Raw genomic sequence first — 21,901 nt, forward strand, 5'->3', positions numbered from 1 at the left:
TTTTCAGCAATGCTTGGAGGGCTACCGTGTTTTTGCTGCATATCTCATTTTACGGTCATCTCCTTGGTGCATATAACATATTCTGCTTTGCAAAGTAAGATTTATTTTTAAAAGTCACATGCAACAGCACTTTAAAGCATCTCCACTCCCATCAAGGCTCCTGCTAGTCTTTTTACTTTTTTTTTGAGCCCAGTTTCTCCAGTTTTATTCTTTCTGAACCATCCTTTCATCCTTCTGCTTTCCACCATTTTGCACATGTTCATGTCTCCAGATGTACTGTGCTACTGTCCTCTACGTGTATTGTTATTTCAGTCCAGTCTAACCTGTTGTCCCTCTGTTCATGCCAGTATGGTTTAATAAGCATTGCCAGTTTCCATAAAGATTTTTCTTATTCATGAAGACAGTCTTTCTCGATAAGGCTGTAGTAAAGTATGATTGATATTAGTACTGATTTAACAGAGAGCACTGCTATTAGCTGTTGTAGAATTATATTTCTTTTTAGAGAAGCTTTTTAAAAACCAATGAAAATAGTGAAGTTCCCTCTAATTGAACAATGGACAGAATTTTTTTAATAACATCTGTCATATTTCTACATTTACACTGGTAAAATACTTTGGTGATCTGCTTGTGATAAGCAGTAGAATTATCTACTTTCTTAGTGATGGAGCAGTAATTTTATTTTGTATGACAATAATTTAATAACCAGTTTCCAGCTATTCTATTTATTAAAAACACAAACGGAATGTGGTTTTCCATTTAACAAGGTTGCTATTCAGAGGAGGAGAGAGATTTTTTTCCTAAGTGCTGACATTCAAAATGCACCTTGCTGATCTCCATGTTGCCTTTTTCAATACCTGAATCATTGAAAAGGTGCCAGGTTTTCCTGGTCCATATAGCATTAGGGTTCTTGAGTTGCCTCACTGAAGCAAGTGACAAAATTTCTAGGAAGTTTCTTGAGAAGGATCATGATTTTGTCTGTTACAGTACAAAAATCATCCTATAAATTTGCGTCAGTTTCCCCAGTTCCTGTGTCTGGGTGTGCTGCCTCACTGTGTGCTGACAGCTGTTGGCCTCCTCCCCATGTTTACACTCCCTGTTTCTGCCGTCTGCCTCAATCCTGCACTGACAGTTTGACCCACTGCTTGCTGTTAAAGGGGATGAGTAGTGATAGCATTTAAATTGCTGTTGACCATGTGTGTGCCCAATATAAAGGACCGGGAAATAAGCACTGGGACATCACATGGAAAGCTGCAGGCATCACGCTATTTCCACTAGGTCTGGTTATTGACAGTTAAATAGAAGTGCATAGAATTTTTGAGAAGCTCTCATGTGACTCTTTGGCATGGTCAGCCTTATATAACAAGTGGAGCACACTCTGGTTTTTTCAATATGACCACAATAAGTGCCTTGGAAATACCTACAAAAAAAAGGAAAGAGACAATAGTATATCTATTTATTTTATCTGTCCATCAGAAGCTATTAGCTCAGTATTAATATATGGCCCTCATTTGAAGGTGTTGTCCAGTTATTTTGTTATCTTCCATGATAACATTCCAGGCAGTTACATGCATTGTTACGAAAAAAAAAGAGATATTTAATACCTTGGTATTTAAATTCCGGAAACACTGCTCCTTTGACTGATATGTTGATTTAAGTTGATAAAAATGTCAAATTTCTTTTCCCTAGAAGGGACTGTTCCCAAGTATTCCATTCTTAATCCGTGTCTTTGTAAGGTTAAACCATTCACAGTACATTGACTATATGAATGTTTCATACTATTTTATTGCCACTAAAAGGGGCTTCATTCTTCCATTGTGAGTTTTGTCTGAATAAATTTCTTATATGAGAGCATACAGCACTTGTAGGGAGATGCCGACAAGCAGTCTGGAGAGATCACTTTTGTACTTGCTGATAAAGGCTCTTTCAGCTGCCTTTGTGTGGAACAGCTGTGACATCTAATGACTAGTTAGATCTATCCTCGGTGAGTATGCTGTGTGGATATTCCAGAGGATATATCCCTATACTCTCCTCTCTGTATTTAATAGGAGTCGTCTAAACAGAATCAGAGAGCAGCCAAAGGCTGGGGGTTAGTGCATCACTTGATGGAATCAACATTTATTTCAGCAGTTTTGTTCTGCTATCAAAGGCTGCTGTGTTTTCTGCATAGTGAGCTAAATTGAAAATTCACTTTTGAGGGATCAAAAGTAGATTATTAAACTTGCTTTTATGTAAGATGTGTACAGCAAATGGAATTAGAAAAAAACACAGTCAAAATTTGTAATACTGTTCTCAGAAAAAGTATCTTTGAAATCTCTATGAGAGCATGTATTTTCATTTTGCTCTTTATTCATGTAGAACAAAGAGGCTAGATTAATTAATTGCTGATGGAAAAAGACAGGGGGGTTATTAAAAGCTGTCTCAAGAAGTTGGTCATTGAGAGGGTATATCTCTAGGTCCCTGTTTTTACAGCAGAAGACTCAAGAGACTCCTATTAAAGGCTATGGGAATGACTTTGTGGGACTTTCACACTAGCAATGAGAGGGTAACCTGACATTCCTGAAACTCCCACTGCCATTCCTATGATGGAGCATCTCAAGCCAGTGCTTCAGATGCTGTTCCTGCCTGCTGTGTCTCCAAGGCCAAGGGCTGTCTGGGTGCGCGAGCAAAAGGCTGGGCCCAGAGCTTGGGGGTACCAGCTGAGGGGTGCTCAGGATATCAAGGGGCTCCACACTAGGAGACTTGTTCAGGGTTATTTGTCAGCATAACAACTGTCTTATATCGATCCAAACAGCCCAATTAAAAATGGAGTAGTGTGAGAAGCTTATTATATATCTGTAATATAGGAAATCAAATATCTTTTATGGCCATGAGCAGAAACAAAATCCAAGCTATTTTGATAAATGAAGTTTTGTTTGAATGTATTATATGTATTATTCTCTTGGAAACTGACTGTGAATTTGAATGTTTAGTTTGTCTTTTTTTCTCTCGTTACTAATTTGCTCTCATTTGACTCCATGCTTCCTTTTAAATTTCCTCTCAAGGTATGCACTCTTCCTGTTTTCTTGATTTTGAAAACACCGTCTGACTTTGTTTTGATAATGGAGTTATAATTCTGTTGTTCCAGATCTGTGTTGCTCGTCTCATTTGTTAGCGCTCTAATTCACTTTAAAATAATGTCATACAAAGTATCTATTTATTGAGGTGATTTGGAAAACTATGTTAAGCTAAAGAATTAATTGTTTGTTTTTAATTACATCATTGCACATGTGGACAGGTATGGCTTACATCAGAAAAAGTGGTGCTGGTATTAAAGGCTGTGATTGAGTTTTTTATAATTATTATCTGAGTAATAGAAAAACATTTCTGTGGTTCACAGCATAAACCAAACAGGCACTCTCTGATTACCAGCCCAGTATACTAACCCTTTTTCTCCTGCATCCCTCTAGACCAGCCCCTGCAGTGGGTATAAGGAGTCTTCGTTTCAGCAGATGGACGGGGGGAACTGGGGTTCTTTGGTCAAGGAGGCTGCCAGGCTATGCTTGACCATGTTCTTGTTCTTCAACTCTCTGTCTGTCTGTCTTTCCTTCAGTGTCAACTTTGTGGTTTATTTAATTTTTCTCTTGCCCCATCCTGTGACACCAAGTGACAGCTATGTCAGCCCAGACCGCTCTGTAGTAGCTGCTGTTTAATCCTTCTTTCTGTGCTCAGTGGAAGACTCTGGGAGAAACAACTCTAGTGACATCCAGTTTTCTTTGAAGTGACCTCGACTCTTCTGAGAACAGCCCTGGTTCCCATCTAGCAAGACCCCTCTCTTGAATGTAGGACCCTTGGGGAAGTGCCTTTTTCATCAAGGGATCCCCTGGTGCCCATCTTCTCCTGCCTCTCAGGTGGACTTTGTCCTGTAGCTGTCTGACTTGGTTCATGCAGGTTGCCAGACCTCTGGGGCAAGGTATTTTTACCTTTCTGAGTGTGTAGGATGCTGTCTGAACATGCAGCCTGGCACAAACCTTTTATTGTTGCAGCAATGGGAGCTTGAGCTTTCACTGGTTTGGAAAATGCTTGTCTTCTGCACATCTCCATCCTAGCAACCCATCTGTCCTACTAACAGAAGGGGCAGCTACCAATGCAAGTAAGACATTTCCTATGGGAAACTATAAGGGAGATGAACACATACTATTTTCTTCCCAGTGCTTCCACTGAATTTATCAGAACACCCTGGCAAGTCCTTTTTTCATCTTCCTATTTCAAGACCTACTTTAAAGCAGGAGGGCCATGGGAACCTGGAAACTCCAGACAGCTTGTCCTGCTGTAGGCAAGTAGATGTTTAATCTGCTGCACCTGCTAGCCAAACCCCTCCTCAGTCTGGCTCTGAAATTGTCCACATCACTGCAGGGAGAAGTTCAACTCCAGGTCTTCTCTGAAGATGGAAAGTATGTAGTAAAGAAAGGAGCAAAAGGAGGATGAATTTCACCTGACACAGGCATCTGAAAGCAGTAGACTGTGTTTTTGGTGAGGCATCTTGGTTCCCTCCAAAGTCATGAGACAGATGGACACCTTTAGATTTATCCCACACTACAGCAAGTGAGATAAATCTCTTTCTGAAGGTGTCAGTCTCTTCTCTTTTTCTCTGCTGGCTCCAAAGGAAGCCTTATGTGATAAGTTCAGCAGGCACTGATTTGTAGTTGGATAAAATTGTGTCAGCCCACATAAGAGGGATGTTAAGGAAGCTGGCTTCAGCCATCCGTAAATTCCCAAGACACATGATACCTACAAAGAATGTAGAATAAGGTAGAGAGATTCCTTAAGGCATTATTCTGTATTTATATTGCTGCAAATTCCCTTTGCAGCCTCACAATAGCCTTGTGTTAGTGAGCACAGCAGCTGCACAGCCCAAGCTAAAACTTGGAAGCCTTTTATCCTCTTGGGAGGCCCTCAAGAAAGGCAAGGAGGCCTCTTCCACTTATAGGTGATCTGGTGGATGTGTGCCTACTCTTGAGGAACCTGCCTGCATCTGTCCTCTCAGTGGGAGCTGCTGCTTCTGCTCCTTGGGCAAAGCAGAGTGGAGAACTGTGGTGCTTCACCTTTCTCCACATTCCTCTCACATATTCCAGACTGAGCTCTCTGTTTTTATTGTGCTCGTGATTTTTTTCTTTGCTATATTCTTTAATGTTGGATGGGTATTTTTTTTTCTTTCTTTTTTTTTTCTTAATAATTTAATGGCCTTTTTTTAATGGCTCAGGCTCTGGCCAAGACTGGGCAGTTTACCAGCAAACCCCCCTGTGTGGGTGGGGTGGGGGCACGTCACAAGACTTTTGCTTTTTGCCTATCTCCATCTGTTGGTAGGACAACTTGTACCCACTGTCTGGGGATGGCACTGAGGGGCTTGAAGGAAACAGATAAACAGGTAAGAGTGTTCTTGCTTTCTATTTCTTCTCTTCACACAAACTGAGGACTACAGCACTCAGGTTCCACAGATGTGTCTGGGATTGATTCTTCCTCCATTGGTATCAGTAGAGTTAAGAGAAAACATGAAATAGGTTTGTCTCAGCACTTGAAATGATTCTTGGTCAACCTGCTGTATTTGAAGAACAACCAATGTACACGGCAATGAAATTCCCCACCCAGCTGAGTGATGTGTCACTGCCATCCTTCAGCCCAGATAAATAATTTGAGGCTGATGTTCAATTGCTGTAAAGCATCAAGAGTTCTTACTGACAGAATCCAGACCTTCTGACCATTAGGCTTTTTGTAATTACATGTTTGTAAATAGGATTTTTCTTAAGTCCTTATGGAATCCCTTTAAAAAAACAAAAACCAAAGACCACAACAAAAACTAAACACAATTTTTTTCTGTTTCCTTCTCTGTTGCTCTGGTGCTTATAAAGCAGGGATATGCTTGACTTGGAACAGTGCAACATGCAAATTTTAATTAACATAAAACATAAACCAAGCCAGCCTCTCTTCTCACTTCAATATGCAGATTCAGTTTGTAATTCCTGCTAGGTTGTGATGAGAGAAGGATACTGGATCTTTTTTGGTGCATTCTTTTGCATGTTTACTCATATTCCTTTTTGCAGTTTACTGAGTGTTACATTTTGGGAGTGGATGCAGTAAAAGGTGCATTTGTATCCTCCAAGCTGAGCAAAGGGACATGATGCTGGCATATCCCAGCATGTCCAGCACAGGGAAAGGCTGGACACACAGAGACAACAAAAATCTTCTGGCAAAAGTCTTCTCCAACAAAGGATTTGTGGAAGTCATGAGAGCTTGAGGGGTGGTTGTGCCTTCTCTCAGAGGATATATTTCTAAATTTGGCCAAACTGGAACACTCTCCTCAAATGAATTATGTCTTAATTTACTGTTCTTGTTTTCACTGAAAGACTACAAAAAGAGTTGCACTAGGTAAGACCAGGTGTACACTGATTTTTCACTCCTGAGGAAGGTTATTGGGAGCTGGCTCACAGTCCACCTGTTCACAGATACCTGGAAGATTAGACAAAAGGGTTGTGCATGTGAATTTTTCTTCAGTGAAGAAAGAAAAAATCAAGGATTGTCTTCAAAGCAATTTAATGATGTGTGTTTTTCCATAGATCTCTCTCAGGGCGAATTGTCGGAGGAGTCTGGTGGTTCTTCACTCTCATCATTATCTCTTCCTACACTGCTAATCTTGCTGCCTTCCTTACGGTGGAAAGGATGGTTTCACCCATAGAGAGTGCAGAGGACTTGGCTAAACAAACTGAAATAGCCTATGGCACTTTGGATTCAGGCTCAACCAAAGAATTCTTTAGAGTAAGTCTGCTAAATCTCCTTCAAGTGCCTAATTTATGGGTTTCAGTTGTTTGGTTTTACCCAGCTGTAACAGCTGTCCTGGTGAAAGCTGTTTTGTGCAATCAGGACAGGCCTGAGTGCAGATTTTAATATCAAAAAAGCATTTTATCAAAAATGGATGGTTTTGCTTAACCTGAAACATCTCAAGATGGAAAACCCGACCTCTACTGTCACGGGAAGGGTTTTGTGACACCAGTTTCAGAGCCTCGGTCTGATGAGCAATAATGCAGTTGTTGGCACAATATTTAACAGAAAAAACTCTTGCAAGGAGTGATGCTCTTGACCTACTTGCTGTGCATGCCCAGCTGGCAGCTGGTAATGCCATCCCGCATCGGTGTTCTCTTGCCAGAATGAAGGGGGGATGGGAGGCCTGTGTTGCTGCTCATTCCTGGTGGAGCATTGATTGCTGCCATTGTTGTTTTGTCTTCACTGCTCACCAGCATCTGGCTGTGCCTGTATCTGACAGTCAGGGGTAAAAATTTTGTACCCCAGAACTCTGGTTGTTTTTCACCTTGGTTAGGGAGATGCAGGGTTTGCAACATTTGAGGGTAGGGGCAAGTGCATGCCTTTATTTAAGATCATCCTTTCTTTCTCCTCTTGCCAAGCCACAAGCTGAACTGCAGAGAGTTTGGTGAGAGGCATTAGGAATTCTAAATATGGCCTCAGACCACTTTTATGTCTCTGAAAACATCTTCCTGAAAAGCTCTTATTTCTAATCTTTCCAAGGGTGAACTAGAATGCTCAGGCTTTCAGGGAGCTCTTGGTTCTCTCTCAGCAGTGCCAATCAGATGCCATTCAAACCAACTTTTTTTTTTTTTTTGTGTAGAAGAGTGGTCAGTACTGCAGGATTAATTACTGCCTGTTACACATACTGGCCAGGTGCAAGCAGGAGACAAAAAAAATCTTGCTGCTGTAGGCTGATGAAATACTGAGGGCCCCTTGGAGAAATAGGGCTCCTTGAATTTACTTAAAATTTTAATACATGACCACACACACACATACATGTACATAGACATCTGAAGTAAACCTGAAAGGGAATGCAAAGGTATTTTATAAAGCTTTTGCACTCTACCTGTAATGTCTTTATATTAAAAGAGATAATCAGTGTTCTTAACTGTGGTAGCGTGTACATTACAGCAGCTTCTGTTTGTGTTAAAATCCTGTGAGATAAACACTGACCTTGTAAGGCTGACATTAGTGTATAAAAATTTTTATGCTGTTTAATTATCAACCCAAGGCAGTACTATCTTTACAGCAAAAATGAGTTAACCTGTCAAAAGAAGCAGCACAACTTGTTTAGAAATATTGGTGCTGTTTATAGTCACTATACTGATCTTCGGGAGAAAAATACCTTCTTTTAACTATCTTGTTATAGTTCATATAGAAAGAGGGATTGTATGGGGATGTTCCTTCATTTCGTTAATAGTTTGACACAACAAGGAAACCTCTTCTCACAGAAAGATCAAAGGAATGAGTGTTTCATGTGCAAGGATACAAAGTCTGGTAAATGTATGAATGCTTTGCTGTGCTGCTAATAGTCTTGAGATGAGCTGTGTCTCTCTGCTAGTGCTGGGAAAAGCAGGGTTGTAAATGAGCTGATCTGTCAGGAACTGCCAGCTCCATCAGGCCAGGACAGGAGTCAGCTGGGGATGGATGAGAGTAGAGCCCCAGCAGTGTGGAGCAAGGCTGGATGGGCCAAGTGGGAAGAAAAATGAGTCCTAAGTGGTGCTTCTTTCTCCTTGGCATTCTCAAGGCACACAACATAATTTCAGTTGTATTAACTTTTGCAGAGTAATTAATTTGAATAGAGTGATGCAGCCATGAAAGTGTTGTGATTAGAGTCTTCTTCAGTTGGTTTGAAAAGGGCAAAAGTTTTGCCTTAGATTAAATGTGTATGTTCACATAAATACTTCATTGTACAGTGTTTGTTAGTTACTTAATGAGATGGTAAAGGTGGCTGAAACTTGAAATAACTTAGAGGACTCAAGCTTTCCAAGGTCCTGCAGCACAGATTGCACCTCTCTGTGTTTTAGGGGACTTGTTCTCCCTTGACAGCTCTTTTCACTCTGCTACCGGAGCGTCAGTGACAGTGACAGTGCTCTGACTTGGAAAAAGCCATGAGTTCTCCTGAGTACAGGGTGATGCTTATGTCCTGTGTAAGGGGAATGTCCTCCTCCACCCATTTTCCCCCAGCATTTAGCTAGTTTAAACAGCAGTTAGCTGAGTGGCTCACGATCATTTACTCAGTGAGAAAGGAGTAACTTGGCTCTACAGTTGGGCCATGGCTTCACACAGGAGGTTCAGGACAGTCTCTCCAAGATCCCATTAAGAAGTTTGTATGGGTATATCTCTTTCTAGAGCAGTAAGGCTAAAATGTTTCTCAAAGATACTAATCAGATACTGATCTTAATGACTGCTGTTGGCCAGTGGAAGGTGCCAGACTGACAGCAGAAAGGAACAATTGCCTCCTGATGCATCAAAAAGGGATGATATATAAGCGAGCTTCAGATCCCTGCCATCTTGTCTACATGTGCTAGAAGGAGCTCCTTTAGAACCTCCAAGCCATGGCTCCCTTCTGCCAACCCCATTTCTAGACAGGATCACTTTTGAAGGGCAATACCTGAAACTGGACTGATACCAGCCTCTCAATTCAGATGAACAGATGGTAATGACTTTGAGCCACTTCAGACCTGGGCAGACTCCAGCTCGTGACCTATTTTCCAGCCTTGGCAGTTTCCCTAAACATCTCAGTGTCTCCTGGGCAGACGCTCTCCCAGCTCTGGAGGTTAAGTGGGATTCACCATTGCTGCTTGATGCTTGCACGGCGACTGCTGTTGGGCTGACGCTGCTCTCACAGTCCCAACACTGCTGTCACAGTGCCAACACTGCTCTCACAATTCCAACGCGTCTCTCACAATTCCAACCAGAGCTGGTATGTTGTAACGGTTTCACAGTAGACGCTATTTACACTCCTCATTTGTTGGTGATTCTCTGCATAAGGGCATTTGTCCTCCCAGTATATCTAAGATTCAGAGGAACCTTCTGATATTCTCCTGGTTGTTGTTTGCTTCTGCTCAGAAACATCTTACATTTTGCACTAATTAGCTTATAAAGGCATTTAAATGGCAATCAATAGATTACATCAATTCCCTTTTGGCTTTCAAAGGGCACTCATCCATATTGAAAAGGGAAAGAAAGGACCTCTCCTGAGATATTTATTAACACATGGTCTCAGATTAAGGACTCCAAAATGAAGTGTTCTCTTTCTTGAACAGTGGTGAAGGCCTGTATGAAAAAGAAGTTTCAAATCCCTAAGCTATTACTTTTAAGGGTGTATCTGTTAGAGTTAACATCTAATACATTCAATTAAAGTTTCAGCGTATCTGAGCAGCTTATCAAATCAATATAATGCCATTTAATCCAAATTTAGCACTGAACCTAAGTATAATACCACACTCTAATACATTTCACCTCCAATATGCATATATTCAAAAGGCATGACCTTTACAACCAATTAGTGATTCTTGTCTAAACTTGGCTGTATTTGAACTTCAGTAGAAGCAGAACATGTTTGTAGACATTTAGAAATATAAATTGCCCTTGAATTTATGGTGGCTTCTTTTAATGGATAGCTGAGATCTCTGTTACGAGGCTTCTGCAAAATAACTTGCCAAGTCTATGTTTGATCATTGGCAAACACAGCTGACCTGCTAGTACATTTCACTGAGAACTTTTGTAGTTAATCACTGTTAACTAAATTAAGGAGAAAAGAAGGTTTCAAAAGAATGTTATTTTATTGCAGAAATTTTTTTTTGTATATTTCTCAGCAAAAGTTTAAGGATGTCCCCAACCAAACAACTCAGCTACCCCGTGGCTCTCCCATGCCTCAGGTGGAATGATTCGCTGCCCTGAAGTCAGTTCCTGATTTTTTCTCCTGGAAATGTCACCAATTGTCAGGTCTGTTAGGAATTTCAGTAGAAAGGCCAAAGATCCTTTGGGCATGATGGTTATTCCAGCTCTTACAGTTGATTCATCAGTTTCCTGAAAAAGGGATTTTTTGCAAACCAGGTTCAGACATGAGGCCTTTCTGGACTTTGTCTATACATAAAATACATATAAACCCACAGTTTTTAAGACACAGAAAGTCATGCTAAGGATGGCCTTTAAGATGTTCCTCATTTTGGTCTCTTGGTTTCATCAGATCAGAATAGTTCAGCAGAAGCAGATAGAAAAGCATGAGATGCACTGGCAAGAGGCTTTGCATTTCTGGTTGCCCATACTGAGGACATGCAAACAGCTACCAGAAAAAGCTGTAAGTGAGAAGGGGACTGGTGAGGTATCTCTTGAAAAGAAACTTAAGTACCAAGTTGCTTAGCTGGTAAAACTAAAGGTGATATAGAAAACAATTTGTTCAAAAACAAAGAAAAGACACCAGGCAGATTAGCACCAAAGCAGAAAATGAACATTTATCTGAAAAAAAACAGTGAAAGAACAGATGAAATCCAGATTCTTTTGAAATTTAAAGAAAACATTACTTTAACCCATCAAAAGGATTTGAAATACCTTTGGCTAAAAGCACATGGGGTAACTCAGACCTCCCCTCCTGTTCAGTAGAGCCTTGTGTTGGGCTGTGTGAGGAGGGGCTGTGGTGGCACCGATGGATCCCTCCTGGCTCGAAAGAGCCAAGTGCCACTTGTCACTCCCAGCTGGCAGCTTGCAGAGAGGATTCCCCATTCAGGTGCCTCTGACTGTAGCAGACGAGGCCAGTGCCAGTCGGGCAGCCAAGGAGGACCTCCATCCCAGAGCCTCAGGAGAGAGTGAGGAATTTATGATCGTAATGCATTCAGAAGCACCAGTGTGTTACGCCCCATTATAAGTTAAAGAGCTCATTGCTTTCCTCTGGTGATAAGCTTGTGTAAAGACGAAAGGGAAATAAATTCTACCAGCAAGCAGTTTAGGTAAGGAGAAGACTTGGGTTATACACCCATAGCTGCTGTACGATTTTTATGTATTCTGTGCAATCAAACGATATTGAGATCATCATTAGAGCCTATTAGAAACACCATTGTGAACTCTGTGCAGACAGTGCTAAGGGTTTCATCTGTAGTTAAACTCTTTGATTTTTAATTTCAAAATTTATTTTGCTAGTGAAGATGAAGGACTTTTTTCTAGCACAGCAGTCATACAAATGCTTTGCTTTTGCCTTTGGATAAAACTATGATTAGCAGTTTGGAGCCTTCTGTGTTCTTGACATCAAGCAAAACAACACAGTCATCATAACAAATTCCTGACAAAAATATTGAAGTGTGATTGTATTTATGGGCTTTAAAGAGTAGAACATAGAAAAGTGATAGTTTCAAAGATGAGTTGTATAGATCTGAGATACGCAAAGTGGCAGTGGTTAATCATAAAATTATTCACCCATATATTTTCTCTCTCTTCCCTGTTTGATATAGGTGGGAGCATGTACAAATATTAAAAGGTGAAGGTATGTGTGCAGAGAGATCAGAGCCTCTTCATTGCATGGATGATAGATGGTCTGCTTGTGGGGTTCGTTTAATCTCTTGAACCTCCTTTCTGCCACATGGCCAACAGGCAGTTTTAAAGGCAACAGGAAATCAAATGTGACATAATTGCAAAAGAAATGGGTTCCCATGAAGTGATCTAATGTCTTTAGGCCTATAGATTGGAGAGGAAAATGTATCCTTACAGGAACTAAAATTAACAGCTCATCCATCATGCACTCCTTGGAAGGGAAGCATTTGAATGGTGCTGGGCTTAAAGTGGCTGAATCATTTTACTAATTTCAGCAAGCAAGCCAGGATTTAGCAGAGCTTTCAGTCAACACTTAATAACAAATATTTGAATAAATCTCTCCATGATCTTCAATAACAGATGGCATTTGTCTATCAGCTGTTGTGTTTGTGGTTTAGGCTTTCCAGCTCACCTCTGTCTCCATACCACCCAGCAGTCACCCTCTGTAAGAGCAGGGCTGTGGGTCCTGGGGGCCAGGTAGTGAGAGGGGCTGCAGCCCGTGGGAAGCTGGACACAGAAAGGCTGCAGCCTCTGAGAAGCTGGACACAGAGGGGCTGCAGCCTCTGGGAAGCTGGACACAGAGGGGCTGCAGCCCATGGGAAGCTGGACACAGAGGGGCTGCAGCCTCTGGGAAGCTGGACACAGAGGGGCTGCAGCCTGTGGGAAGCCGAGCACAGCAGCTCGCAGTGGGTTAATGCTGTAACTGTGTCTGTACCACAGAGGCAAAGCAGAGAGTGCCTGGGGGGAAAATCACTTGCTGTTTGAAAGCTCTACTTTTTGGAGAGCAGCTCTATGATAATGATAATGACATTGCTCAAGACAGCGAGGACCCTGGTTTTTCAAGTCTCTCCTACTTTATGTAATGCTGCTGTGTCACATTAGTACATGCTTATTAGGGATTCATTTAAAATACATGGGTGCTGATAAATTACTCACAGCACTGCTACTGTTACTTTTGCATAATTAGAAAATACATGAAGGTTTAGAAACTCTAATGATGTGAATATGAAACATCCCCTCTTGCAGTCTGCTGGGATTTCTCCATCATTGCCTGTATATTGGCCTTTTCTGTCTGGAGCTGAAAACTCATTAGACCTGACAGTGTTCAGATCATGTGCTGGAAATGCCATTCTCTGTTAATTTATTACAGGCCAAATCCAGGGCAGGGCTGGTTGTGCTGCTCAGTTGCCCAGACAAGATAACTCTGCTGAATATGTCACTGCTGGAAAGATGCCCCTTAGCCTGAAGGCTGACGTAAGCCTCCCTCCAGCCAGCTCAAGTGTGTGCTGCTCCTGCTCCCCAGGCAGACAGACAGACAGACAGGCTCGCCCAGCACAGCTGTCCAGATCCCTGGCATGTGCCACCCAGCCCCTGTCAACCCCCCCTGGCACTGCTTCCTCAGGGTGAGCGCTGCCCGAGCGCTGGCTCTGTCCCTGAGTCACAGAGGATTTACAAAGGCAGCTTGTCTCTGGTAAAGACTTTCATTTTAATTTCCCAATCAGCATTGCAACAAGGAGGAATGGATGGCAGCAATAAAGCAAGGAGATGAATATAGTCTGAAGTTCAGTGTTGTGCCAGGAAAGGACGTCTTAAAATCTTGATTTACATTCTGCTGCTCAGACTGTTACTGACATGTCAGCGACGTCTGGTTGCAGCCGGAGCGACTCTCTGCTTGTCTGTTTGTGTGAGCAGAGCTCGCTGCAGCAAAGGTGCCTGTTAAAGCAGCTACAGCACATCGTCCACCTGATGCCAAAGGTCACACTTTCAAAAGGACCATGATACACAGGGAGAAAGTCTCAAAACACAACTCCTACAATATTGTATTATTTCTGTAAGACACTTTCTTTTGTAATCGGGCCACTGTGTATGTCAGGTGTGGAAAAATTAATGATGCTGAAGCCTGGAGGGGTTTTATTAGGCTGTTTCCCCAGCTCTTTGGGTGGACAGTGCTGCTGTGGACTGTTCTTCTCCACCATCACCACCTCCACCAGCCCCTTGCTGGACTCCCCATCTCTCAGCCCCATGGAGGAGTTGTCTTCATGTTGACATAGAGGATTCTTGAGAAAAGCAGCACCCAGGGGTTTGTGGGCCTGATCCTTCCACTCTCTGGGCTTCATTTGCCCCAACTGGGAAAGAAAAATGCCATTTCTAAAGGATAAGTAATCATTTGAGCAAGAAACCAACATGACAATGTCTCCTATCACATGCTTGGCTGCAAAATATTATTAGTCACCGTGTTTTTACGTGTGCATACCCTCTCAAAGATTTGTGTTCCTACAAACATACAGACTAGTTTACATGTGCGTGCTTGAACCTTGCTCTTCTGTGGCATTCCACAAATTCATAAACCATGGGTAGGATTTGGTAGACTTGGGGGTTGGCCTTGCTAGAAGAGAAATGCCCTGACCTACTTTCTTCTGCCGAGAATGTAATAAAAGCAAGAGGTTCATGTAATGATGGGATTGATTTTTCTGTCCATATAGGTAAGTAAATTGCTGGCATCACAAGTTATCTGTGGCTAAAAGCTGTGACATTGATCTATTAGACTCTGCCCTATGACCTTCAGTAAATGACATCTCTGCTTTCATGCCCTCACTGGGGAAAGGGGACTAATGGTGCCCTCTGGCCTTCATGAGACCTATTTTTACCTTCTCAATAAAGAGCTTGGAAATCTCAGGCAGAGGGACCTTATTAATGATATTTATCATGTTCTTATGTAGCATCATCATTAGGCTAGCCTCCATGTGCTCCAGGACTGGAATTGGGCTGGGGGCTCCCACCAGTGTCCCTTACTCCCCTCCAGAGGCAGCTGTGCCAGGGGTGATTCAACATCAGGCTTGGGAGGGAGTGGAAAGGCATCAAATCAAAGCCATATCCAAACAAGTAACACAGTGGTGTCACTCCATTGCAATTTGCCATATTAGAAGTTCAAGCAAGCAACTGCCTAAACCCAGTGGATCTCAGTGGGGCCCAAGCCAGGCAGCAGCAGCGGTACCAAGGCAGTCTCTTGGCAGTTTTTTCATTCCTGTTTAGTAACTTGCTTTTTAATGGTTCATAAGCTCCTGGATTCATTAGCTGCTGCAGAAGAGCTAATTGCACACGTGGAAGAAAAGCAATGAGTGATGATAATGAAGCTACAGTTCACACTTAACTGCCCAAGTTCATTGCAATGAGGTGTGCATCTATACAAAGTGAGGTGTGCGTCTGTATAAAGGCAGCATTATTATTCAGATTAAATACCTGCACTGATTTTAGTATGGACCTTTGTGTTTTGTATCAGCAGCATCTGTCTGACTTAAGGGCTTTAAATCTCCCTTGTAAAGGAGCTATAATGTAGTCATAGGGCCGGTGCAGCAGAGGAGAGTGTTAAGTCTGCTGCTTTAGGACCTTTATTGATGTAACTGCCCATCTTTATGTGTGTGCTGTGCTCAGGATGCTCCACATGCTTTTTTATTTTGCTACACTTTGTTTATCACTCTTAGTTTTGAAGGCAGAGGTAAAAAAATTAACATCAATATAATCTAAAAATTTTTAAAGTATGAAACAGAGAATATCTTATGGATTTTAAAAATAAAATTTATTTGGGTAAAATTGGCTTGTGACTGGATGATCAACAACCCTCACCTATAAGAGAACAATATGAGCTTGACTGCTGCGAAATCACTTCCTTGTGCCTGTCATAAGAAGTTAAGAACCATTTTAGTAATTTTTTATAAAATATCCCAATGGGGTGCACAAGGAGGCATTTTGAAGAAGACCTGCAGGTTGTGGAGGAGGTGGGAGGAAAAGCTAAACTTTCTAAAATAGGTAAAGGACATCCCTGTAACATACTTCAGCTACAGAGGAGAAATGTTGCTTCCTTCAAACACAACAGCTTCACCCCTACTCAGTAGTGGAGGAGGTGACACAGTGTCACTTCTAGCAGAAGTGTGAGACAGATGTCTGCAGAGGGGGAAGGGAATTCGATCACTGGGAGAAGGCTTCATATTTTAGAGCTAAATTTAACCAGTGTCAAGGAATTGTGCAAGATGTGCTGGGGTTTGCTAGGTGATTTGGGATGTGCAAAAGTGAAACCAAGGCACCTAGTCTGGCTCAGCTGGAGCCACATTTGTAGTTGCTGGATTTTTTGGTTGTTGGATGGATTGAAGAAATAGCTGCAACTGAGAGGCAAGCTTGCCTCCTTCCCATGCCTGTATCACTCACCCAGCCCTGACTGGCCATGCTTTTGGATGCTACTGCACACTCTGGCTGATTTTTTATTTCACTGCTGGAGCCAATCACATATCAAAACTAGGAGAATTACAACGAAAGACAGTGTTAAAATTGTGGACTGATGGAATTGGCATCTTCTTTTCAAATGAATGTGTTGCTACCCAGAAGCAACGTGTATTTAGGTGCCGATTAGTAACAGGCCAAGTGAAGTGAGTCCTTGGCACGAGAGCTGCTGGCTCTGCTGACACAGAAGGGAGCTGCCTGCACCCTTGGCTGTGGTGTTTGCGGCTCAAAAGCATACTTTTGCATAAACATATCCAAATGAAGGAAAAAAAAAAGCCAGCATTATTGACAAAGCAAAGGCCAGTTCTATTTATATCTGCAGTAAGGCTGCAATAATGAAAAGACGCTTTCATGTGTCTCAGGGCCTAGATGAAACACTGAAAATGTTGCTGTTAAGAAAAAAATTATAATAATATCCCCTTGAAATCCCGAGGAAATGCATGTGGCAGACTTCTGGAGAGCAATATCAAAGAAATAGGAGTTGCAGAGCATAGGGAGTTACTGCAGTTACGGGCTTTGAATTAGCTTAAATCTTTGCTTTTAAGGTTTTTTTTTCCCTAAGTATGTCTTTAAAAGTAACACTTTATTGACATGGAAAATGTTTTACTGCCACTGAACTCTAGCAAGAGTGCACATCTGTCAGACCTTGCCTTATTTTGGAGTGTAAATCCTTTCTCTGTGGTTGCTTCTGGTCTGGCCCCTCTTATGGGTGTCAGACTCCTGGGGGGGGCTGAGAGAGGCAGTGTGAATGTCTGCAGAGGGGGACAGATGGGTAAGAATGTTCTTTCAACACAGAATTCGGAGCTTTATAGTTAGAAAGAAAAGACATTTTTCTTTTCCAAAAGTCTTTCAGGGGCTTCTGGGGTGGTTGGGTTTTGTTGAGGCAATTGGAAAATTGGAAAAAAAGGAAAATACCTACTAAAAATACCATCTGTCATTTCATCCCGTTGCATCTTTGACCAGCTTAAATCAACTGGTTGTTTCATGGCATTGAGCAGGTTTAAAATATGGCTCCAGGAGCAAAAAACACCCTTGAGCGTTGCTGAGCGTGTGTGCCGGTATCACAGCTCGTCTGGTGGCAGTCCCTTTCTCCAAGAAGCCTCATCATAAGTAATTACTTTCACCTTAAAATGAATTTAGGTGAATGGCTGCAAAAAGCAGCACTAACCAAGCAGGACTCAGTGGCCGTCACACCCCTGGTCCTCTCTCTCAGGACCCCTGGGGTCCTCAGCCAGACTGTGCTCCAAAACCAACACATACCTAATGCATTTTATGTTAACCCTTCCCAGTCAATACATGCTTTGTTCATTTCTAGCTTGAATTTTTGTCTACTTCTACTAGATCAGACTGCTATTCTTATTTAGTTGATTCGATAATAACAAGATATTATGAAAATCCCACTTGGCAGAAGAAGAGATGGGCAATGACCATATAGAAATAGGAACTGATTTTTAACTACATCATCCAGAAGCATTAAATGAAGGTAACAGACTATAAAGCTTAGGCCATTTTTTGAAGTTGAAAGGAGATCAGGTTTTCAGTTGTAGAATTTGATTTTCTGAAGCATGAATGGTAATATTCACCCTTTGCCCTTGGAGCAGGGAATGGGCTTTGTTTGGACCACGTGCAGCCCTGAGCGTGCTGTTGGCACGCATCACATAACTGTGATTATTAACAATGCACAGATATACTGGCCATTGCTTTCAGGTAGTCAGGCCAGCTGGAAAGAGTAGGAAAGAATTTATTACTGACAGGTATTCAGGTGTGAGTTAAAAGATTGAAAGGAATAGAAATTCTGGTTTATCTGGGTAATTAAAGGCACACTCTGCAGAGGAAAACAAGCGAAAGCATATGTAGTGCATGCACAATTCGGAAGGCTCACAACTTCAGGTTACTGAGAGGTATAAAGCATGAAGATGGTTTTCCACCTTCCTTTTGTCCCTTAGATGCCTATTTGCAAATATAAATTTGCCAGGTGTGTTTGTATTATTTATGTTAAAAGAAGATGAAGGTTGTAAGGAAGAGAACCTTGAAACTAAAACATGCCAGGATTGCCGCTGCTCCTGCAGTCTCTGTGTTGGCTGACCAGGCTGTTCTATGTTCCCTTTCTGCCCGGGGGAGCTGCACAAGAAGGGCTGGCAGGCTGGCCATGGGCAGTGCCTGGGACACTGCCTGCACTGCCACCTGCACAGGTGCACAGCTGCTCTGCTGCCCCCAGGGCACAGGGGTGGTAGCAGCCACTGAGACAGCCACCACCGTGGGACAGTTCTGGTATCCCTGGAATCCCTGCAGCCCCTCTGGCAGGTGCCTGGGAGCCATGCAGTGCCCTGGGCAGCTCCCAGAAGGGCAGGAGATGTGGAAATGCCTACATGGATTAAGTGGGTTGTTGGAAAAGCAGGAGCGCCAGCTCAGCGTGCTTGGAGAAGGCCCCTCGAGCAGGCAGTGATAAAGTGGCTATCAGGGTGTTCTGGCTGCCAGCCCATGGGTGCCTGGCCCTGAGCCCCAGTGAGATTCCCTTCTTGGGCAGGATCCATGGCCCTGCAGTCAGCTGAGGCTCAGCGCTCCCTGCCAGGAGCTGAGCTGCTGCACTCCCCACTCAGCTTCAGAGCCACCATCCTCATCTCAGGCTATCCGGTGTTTGCTGTTGCAGGGGAAGGTCAGGAAAATCCAGATTTCTTCTTTCAACTGTGTAAGGACCATTTCAGGCCCCACTTACATCCCTCTTTGTCCTGGTGCTGGGCAAACAAAGCCATACAGCCCCTCTTTAGCCAGGAGATGCTCTCTCTGGCTTGTTTTTCACACCCACCAACCAGCCAGCTCCTCTTGTAACTGGGATGTATTATTGTCTCTCTGATTTCCTGTTGTCAGTTGGGCTGATTTTAATTGGCTTGCATTTTCAGTTGTTTTTCAGTTCATCAGGAAGGATAATTAAAATAAAATCCTGCCCTCCATGCTCCTCTCTATTCACCGTAGCAACACCAGCTGAGCATGTTAATCTGAGGAGCAGTGCAGGCAGGGCTTACTCCCTGTGAAGTGTTTGGAGGGTGGTTGTTAAGCATTACATTATTCAAAATGCATTAAATTTTCCTGAATGAGGAGGAAACATGTCTCGATCATCAAGCTGATGGGCATTAGCAGTCTTCCACCGCAAGTTTGCTAAATTTGAACTAGATTTAGCTACTGCCTGCCTCATTCCTATTCTGCAAGGAAAGCTGTGGACAAGGAACTGGCAAGGAGTAGGAGGCATAAATTTGAGGTACCCACAACTTGGACTGAAAGCCTTATATAAATCCTTGGGATTTCTAGACTTCAGAGAAATGCAGTTGGCATTACTGCCTTCTGTTGATGAAGCAGGAAAGTTTAACCGGTAGTCCAGGATACAAAATCTTGAGAGTCTGGAGGTGGCTTTGAGATCTGAGGGTGGCTTAAATGTTACTGCTGGGGAAGAGGGAGAAGGGGAAGTAACACATTTCTCAACATTTCCAGGTCTACAAAGCTTGTATGCTGAGCTAGAGGCTGTTAGGGTTTGCTCAGTCTCAAAACAGGGAAATCAGGAAAAAATATAGAGGGTTGGCAGGCAGTTAACCAGTGATTTTTTCAGCTTATTGCTAATATTTGTATTTGCTGTCTTTTAGGAAAATGGGAAACCAAATTTTGAATAATTGACTATTGATTCACAAAAGGTTTTGTAGTTACTATTTGTATCCCTTGTTTGAGCATCTCTGTTGGCAGCCACTAGAATGTCATGGTCTCCTGTATCATAGACCTGCCATCGCCACTGTGAAAAACACACTCCTGCCTTTCTGAAAACTTGTAATAAGCAAATGTCAGCCCTTCCTGGCTGCAGTTAGTGTAAAAAACAATGCTGAGGGTTTGTGCGAAGAGGAGAGGCTCCTTTTGCCTCTGTTGGCCATGATGGATGAGCTGGGATTTCCCATCATCCCTCTGGCTCAGTAGCAGAGCAGCACACGGGTGGATAAACCCAGCACAGAGCAGAAGCCAAGGCTGGGATGGGCACACACCGTTGCTCATTCCAAGGCTGCCAGCAATCAGTAGAATAAATGTCTGAGGTATGCTTCTCCCTCCCCAAATATTTTGTGGTTTGGTCTTTGATCAGGGGGCAATGTATCTCTCTCCAAGCTACCTTGACTTTTTTTATCTGTTAGCCCTAAACAGGGTGTCATTGTACCTCTAAGCCAGCTAAGCCCAAGGAGCTCAGTCTTGCTGACATGACTCTTCATTTCCCTCCTTTCGTCTCTCCCAGAGGTCAAAAATAGCTGTCTATGAGAAAATGTGGTCATATATGAAGTCGGCCGAGCCCTCAGTGTTCACCAAGACGACGGCGGATGGGGTGGCGAGAGTGCGGAAGTCCAAGGGGAAGTTTGCCTTCCTGCTGGAGTCCACGATGAACGAGTACATCGAGCAGCGCAAGCCCTGCGACACCATGAAAGTTGGAGGCAACCTGGATTCCAAGGGCTATGGTGTAGCAACCCCCAAAGGCTCAGCATTAAGGTGGGTGGAATAATATAACAATATCCATGTTGTTATAGTATTCCACCTACCCTGATGTATTGTGTTGTCATTTTCTTTCTTGTGGATTTTGAGGTAACTTAAAAGTTTAAAATCTTCAATATTCCATGGAGTTAAATAAGACGGTAAATTATGGTTTCATTTATTTAATGCATCCATTTTTTTGTGTTCTCTTCGTGTTGTTCTCTCTGATTGTTTGTTGCTGTTTTAATTTTACAGTTCAATGGCTTTTTCAATTTAAATGGTAAAAGCCAAGTTAACCTGCCATATGTGACGAATGTTAACTGCATGATGTGGTGTTCTTGTTACTTTTTTTCTCAAAGACGGTTTCCCCATCCCGCACACTTCAGTTTTGAGCAAATGTTATCCTCCATGCCACCTTCCAATATTTAACCCTGTATTTGCTGTACAGACATTTTGATAGCTCCACGTTCTGTGAAATTTTAGCCAATTTGTCCTCTTGTGCTCCTTTTTTTATACGTTACGATTTCCTAAGCATTTGTGCATTTTTTCTTACAAGTTATGTTTTATCGTTTCAAGAAATGCTGTTAACCTGGCAGTATTAAAACTGAATGAGCAAGGCCTCTTGGACAAATTGAAAAACAAATGGTGGTACGACAAAGGAGAGTGCGGCAGCGGGGGAGGTGACTCCAAGGTCAGCCTCAATGTCACCACAATCGGGTACCTTAGCAAAGAGTAATCGGCAAGGCTGTTATTTTGCTTCTCAAGAAAA

The 21,901-nt window shown here is 42.6% G+C and overlaps 1 protein-coding gene across 6 annotated transcripts in view; it reads left to right on the forward strand.

Annotated features, from left to right (window-relative positions):
- GRIA3 (glutamate ionotropic receptor AMPA type subunit 3) overlaps positions 1–21,901 on the forward strand; it is a 148,092-nt gene that overhangs the window by 104,834 nt on the left and 21,357 nt on the right. For 5 of the 6 annotated variants that reach the window (XR_004242982.1, XM_032123645.1, XM_032123641.1 and 2 more), the window contains 3 exons: positions 6,591–6,789; positions 20,903–21,150; positions 21,709–21,823. Coding sequence is in view for 5 of the 6 variants with exons in the window: in XM_032123645.1 (XP_031979536.1) it covers positions 6,591–6,789; positions 20,903–21,150; positions 21,709–21,823 (562 nt within the window). In the remaining variant the exon portion in view is untranslated. The remainder of the gene's footprint in view (positions 1–6,590; positions 6,790–20,902; positions 21,151–21,708; positions 21,824–21,901) is intronic. The other variant, XM_032123646.1, reaches the window with a different exon arrangement.

The sequence above is a fragment of the Corvus moneduloides genome, chromosome 14 (genome assembly GCF_009650955.1).
Source record: "Corvus moneduloides isolate bCorMon1 chromosome 14, bCorMon1.pri, whole genome shotgun sequence".
Classification (NCBI taxonomy): Eukaryota; Metazoa; Chordata; class Aves; order Passeriformes; family Corvidae; genus Corvus; species Corvus moneduloides.